This window comes from Bos indicus, chromosome 26 (assembly GCF_029378745.1).
Source record: "Bos indicus isolate NIAB-ARS_2022 breed Sahiwal x Tharparkar chromosome 26, NIAB-ARS_B.indTharparkar_mat_pri_1.0, whole genome shotgun sequence".
NCBI classification, from domain to species: Eukaryota; Metazoa; Chordata; class Mammalia; order Artiodactyla; family Bovidae; genus Bos; species Bos indicus.
Window position 1 is genome coordinate 48602789 of NC_091785.1, and position 5544 is coordinate 48608332.

A 5544-nucleotide genomic window follows, 5' to 3' on the forward strand; every position below is an offset into this window, starting at 1 on the left:
GTATTGTTAAAAGGGGATTCTGGACAAGGGGTGGTTGTGGGTGCCCTGGGGCCTCTGAGTCTGGGGTGGGCTCAGGAGGACGCAGGACACAGCAGACCCAGATGCAGAGAGCGGTGACACGGGCTCGTGGGGCTTGTGCTTGTGTGTGTGTGCGTGTGTGTGTGTGTCACCATGAATCTCCAAATGAAATCTTGATCAACAATCGTGGTGTTAGCCTGTGAGAAGATAGCACAAAGGTTCTTTAAAGAAGTCCACTTTTAAGGCATCGGAGAAGTTAATGTGGCAAACGTTTTAATTAAAACATCAGAAGTAAATTTTATTTTAAACTTTAGGCCTCTGAATTTTTCCAGTAAACACGGTTCAGCTATGTGGCAAAGTCATGGGTGGCAGCTAAAATGACTTTTTACATTCTACAAAAAAAAAAATAACGATGAACGAAGGACGCCGCCCCAAACGCTGTCGCCTCCTCGCGGCCGTTCCACATGCACGGAGTCTACTGGGACTTGTCACAGCCGGGTGGCACCGCTTTGTTCTGACTATACAACGAACTTTTTTTTTTTCTTCAAAAGTATTTGTTCAGATAACTTAAAAAATAATATAAAAATAAACAATGAATTTGACTTTTCCTCAAAATTAAAAAAAAAAAAAAAAAGGAAGCAAAGTCTAAACAATAGCAAATTCTGGAAGTACAATGAAATGCAAGGACGCTGGTTCACTGAACAGAACGGATCAGACAGACAGTTCTTGGCTGAATGCTCTTCCAGCATCACACACCAGGCCATGATCGAAAACCAGCACAGACAAGGAAACAGAACCGAAACGGCAGGAAAAGCAATGTACAAAATCTCGACGATAAATACAATATTTATAATTGATATGTTACAAAATAAAGTCCCTTAGCAACAGCAAGTGTTCATGGAAAAGTAAGTGTTGAATGGAGACCATTTTATTCCTTATAAGACGCATAAGGAATAAAACTTTTTTTTCCTCTCTAAATATTTAAGTGGATCTGAAAAAAATTCAAGACAAGTGTATAAATATTTAGCTACAACTTTGGCAAAATCACAAAAGTCTACAATTTTATAACCACATACAAAACACATCAGGGAAGAAGGATCTAGAAGTCAAAAGGACAACTTCTGTTACAAGAAACATGGACCTCACAGTAGCCTAAGAATGCAATAGTATACAGTGCTAGCAAAAGTGGAAAAAAATGTCGCAGGTCACACTTGCTTAACAGGAAGCTCTAGCAGTGGGGAATATTTTAACCAACAGACAGTAGCTTTTTTTTTTTTTCCTCTGTCAGTGTGCTTGTTGAAGGCAAGAGAATTCAATATCAAAGTTACAATTTCTAACTACAATAAGTTACAAAGTTTCATTTCATTAAGATGAAGTTAAGCGATGATAAACCCTCCCTCCCCCCCCTGCCACCCCAGTTCTCCTAACCATATAGTCTTCCTTTCTTCCAGTTTGATGGCTCAGACCTCCTTGGCCCCCTTTTGTCACCACAAAAAAATATTTCACATTATAGAGATACACAACCATTGTGAATCTAAGTATGAGTACTGAAAAATGTCTGGAGGCGTTTTTCATCAGTGTTTTATGATCATCAAAATGGTGCATTCACAAAGTTTCTCCCAACACATAGCAAGTACTAGACATAGCCAAGACGGAGTCAGAAACTTTATACAAAATAGGCGTCGCTTTGTTCTCCTTATTCTTCAGGACTGAGAAATGTGAAAATATGAGAAAAGTTCAGTCAGTAAAATGGAATTGTTCATGAAGGAGTAGGTTGTTTGCATGTTGATTCTTAATAGTTTAAATAAAATCTTTAAACAAAGTCTCTTGTAGCATTTCGGCCGCTGCTGACGCACTGAAGACACCGTCCCGTCAGCACCTCGTGTGTCCTGACGTGTCCCCTGAAGTCCGTCCTTGGACGCTGCGTGGCGGCAGGTAACAGCGCCCCTCACATGGGTGGGACTACCAGCCCAGACATAGCTGCAAGAGAGGGGGGGCAGGTCAGGGGCACCCCTCACCAGACGCGGGGGGCCTCCCTGGGCTTTGGTCAATGGGACAGTGGCTTTGCACGGCCCTCCACTAACCAGCCGTGGGCTCGGTTAAGGGCACCTACTTCACGGGGTGGGGGTGCACATGGGGACAGACTCCCCCCCAGGCTCCTCTCCTCAAAGACCTCACGTGGCAAAGGGAAAGGCTTCTGGCCTTCTGCGTGCGAAGGGGCCGCCGCCCACACACCTCAGCGGCACACAGAGGCCCAGGCCCCCCGAGGCCACCTCTGTCAACAGAGGCGCGCCAACCGGGCCACTCCTGTGATGCCAGCTGTGGCCGGATCTCGGACCGGGGGGCACCCGGGCCCCGCTCTCACTCCCTACGTGGACTGGGCATGCCTCGGGCTCCCCTCTGCTCTCAGCCCCTGCCCTGGACCTGCTGCTGACCGCTCCGTATCGTAATGGTGAGTCGCGGGCTGGCCAAGATCAAAGCCACCACAGCCCACCTGGTTTGCAATCGTGGGCCCAAGGGCCGTGACAAGACAGAAGTCACGGCTCCACATGTAGGGAGCGTGTCCCTTCTCTTCTTGGAACAGAGAGAGAACTTGTGCTGAGATGCCAAGTGCAAGGATGCTTCCCAGTGAACTCCTGGTGCAAAGGTAATTTAAAACCTTTTAACTTTAGTGTTGTTTAATTTTTGTCAAGAGTGATTATTCTCATTAATTTATGTATCACATATTAATACATTTGGTTCATGTAGTGATGGGAGCTTCAATTTCTCAGTTCATTAATTTCAACAATATTAATTTATCTCCGACTCACCGTTACAACTTCATGGTTTGGAAGGCCCGTGTGTGTACACACGGCTTACGCGATGCCACCGCTCGGTGGGCCCTGGCGCCACGTGGACTGCGGGCAGGGCCACGCACCCGGCCACCTGCCCCTTCGCCCCTGTGCTCTGGGGACCGCGGCCGGCTCACAGGCCAGTTGGCGGCCCTTCGGGGCTGGGTGACCCTCTCACGCTAACAGGTGTGGTGCAGACAATTATTTCAAATCACGGATACCTTTCCAGTTCCTTTTTTGAGCATTAGTTCATCAAAGTGAAATATGCCACCGACTTCACAAAAGGGCCAGTTTGTCTTCTCCACGGTAGCGTCCTCAGCACCCAGCAGAGAGCCTGGCACATAGTAGGCGCTCAGTAAATACTGGTTGAATGGGTTCAGTTTGTTTTTAAAGGAGTAACTGGATTTGGATTTCACCGGGAGGAGCATATACCAAAGGACGTGTCTGAAAGAGGCCAGATGGCGGCCACTCAATCTTGGGGCCTGTGGGCCTCAGTCACTCACCAGGAGCCGCGTGCAAGCTCAAGAGGCCTGGGGGCCCGCACACGACCCCGCCTGCCACTGCCCAGAGGGCCCCGGCACTGGGCGGGCACTGCGCAGCCCCGTCTGCAGGCAGCCGTGCCAGGCGGGGCCTCCCGCAGCCCTTCGGCGGGCCCTGCTCCCTCTGGAGTCTTTGAGAGCAGTCACCCAGAGAGACCAACTCCTTCCAGCTCTGGCTCAGGCACAGCCCCGGGTCTCCAAGGACAGCACGGCCTCGGGGGCCCCACGGTCCGTTAGACCAGGCTGAGAATCGAGGCTCGGGACCGCACGGGCAGGCCCGGGTCAGGCGGGGGCTTCAGGCGGCACCGAGGCCCGCCACCCAGGCCTGAGGCTGTCCCACGGGCGAGGGGGGCTGTCTGCTGGCTCAGCAGGGCAGAACGTGGGCCCCGCGGCCTCCTCCGTGGCCTGTTTGCACTCCCTGTGGTTTTTCCACTCCCTGCGGGCATGGGCTGCTTTTACCATGAGGACACGGAAGTCGTCTCGGAAGGAGGGGGAAATGGGTTTTATCAACCAAGAGGAAGCCTCTGCTTGCGGGGGCTGATCAAGCGGGGGTCATTCCTAGGCACACCCAGTGGGGGCTGGGGGGCTGTGTCGCCTGGTGGGGACAAAGGAGAGCATGCAATGGCCAGGGCTGCCCCGCCAGGGGCCCCAGGCGGGCTGGGGGGCAGGCCAGAGCTCCCGCCCCCAGGGAGAGACCCCCAGGCCCCGGAGGCTGCCCAGGCCGCAGCGGGGGCCGGCGTGCGCCCTCACCTTGCAGTCCGTTCCCGTTGGTGCTGGTGCAGGAAGGAGGAGGGGAGGCTTGGGGCCGGACCACGGGCGCGAAGGCGCTCTTTTGTTTCACTGCAGAGATGACATTGGCAGGTGAGAATGAGAAAATGCCGTGTGTACTGCTACAGTTTGAAGGGAGGGTGACCGAAGAGGCTGCCATGGTGGGGCTGGACGGCACTACTGTAACAAAGCAGACATGTCAGGACGCGACGCGGCCGCACGACAGAGGCCCCGGGCCTGGCCTGGGCCCCGGCCACAGAGCAAGCACGGGATGTCTCTGGCTCGGCCACTCTCGGGGCAACAGGCATCATCAACGCTTGTGTGGACTTTGGGTTCCAATTGGGCAGCCCCGGTTTGGTGCCGATTCGGTTTGGGTTTCGCCGTGTGACCGCGCGGGGCCCGCTTCCGGCCGGCTTCCGGCGGTCACGCGGACGCCCAGCCTCCAGAGCCACCCTTCCTTTTATTCCAGCAGCTCACACCACAGAACACCCAAGCAACGCACACACGTGACTGCAGCGCATATGAATCTGTGTGATGACGTGTGACAAAAACAGACACTTACTGCCGTAGGGAGAGTTAGCGGAGGAGCCATTAAGAAATCCAGGCGAGCCCGGGACCCCTAGATTGGCCATGGCGCCACTTCCGTATCCATTCATGCTAGTGCTGACTGTGCTGTAATTGGACTGCTGGGGAGTACTGCTCGGCGCGTATCCTCGCGGGGACACGCTGCTCGTGTTGCGACTGTAGCCGACTGTTGGACACCCCCCCCGGCCAAAAACAATGTTATTATCAGGGAGAGACACTGGGGGGGGGGGCATTCCCCGCAAACCTCCATCGCCTATCAACCACTACAAAACAACCGATCGCGTTCCTCCAGCCCCAGCGCCTCTCGCCAGCTCTGACAACCTTTGTCACGCCAAGCCCTGCTTGAGCATCCTGGCCCCGGCCCGTCTCCAGCAGCCTCAACAGCCGGCCCACACGCGCACACACTTCGATCTAACTGTCGGTTGCTTTCACGTCTCTCTTTAGAAGCTATTAGCCACAGCGAGATTCCTAGGCTGCACCCCACCCCAACACTGGGTGAACTTCCAGCCTCTGCAGGCCCTTCAAATGCCACGGCTGACAAGGAGAGCTCATGGGTGGCCATAACTCCCCAGGAAAAGCTGTTTTGGTGTCTCTGTGGCTACGGTTGCTATTTCTGTCGGCATGGAGGGCGGGGCGAGGCGGGGGGAGCCCAAGCCTCGCTCCCGTCTCAGGCAGGAGAGGCCCGTCACGCCCCTCCAGGATGAGGGTGAATGCGGGCCAGGCAGCTAGTCAGGAGGTCTTTTCTGACACGACAGCCTGTGCAGAGTTTAGAGAGGCCACAACCAGATACGGTGCAGGTGGGG

At 53.8% G+C, this 5544-nt stretch overlaps 1 protein-coding gene across 9 annotated transcripts in view; it reads right to left on the reverse strand.

Annotated features, from left to right (window-relative positions):
- Positions 1-274: 274 nt before the first annotated feature.
- The window catches only part of EBF3 (EBF transcription factor 3), a 117283-nt gene continuing 112013 nt past the window's right edge, over positions 275-5544 (reverse strand). For 2 of the 9 annotated variants that reach the window (XM_070781105.1, XM_070781107.1), the window contains exons 14-17: positions 4719-4907; positions 4139-4336; positions 3071-3183; positions 275-1998 (exon numbers count right to left, since the gene is read on the reverse strand). In XM_070781105.1, coding sequence (XP_070637206.1) covers positions 1981-1998; positions 3071-3183; positions 4139-4336; positions 4719-4907 — 518 coding nt within the window. In that variant the 3' untranslated portion in view covers positions 275-1980. The remainder of the gene's footprint in view (positions 1999-3070; positions 3184-4138; positions 4337-4718; positions 4908-5544) is intronic. The other 7 variants (XM_070781109.1, XM_070781111.1, XM_070781108.1 and 4 more) reach the window with 4 other exon arrangements.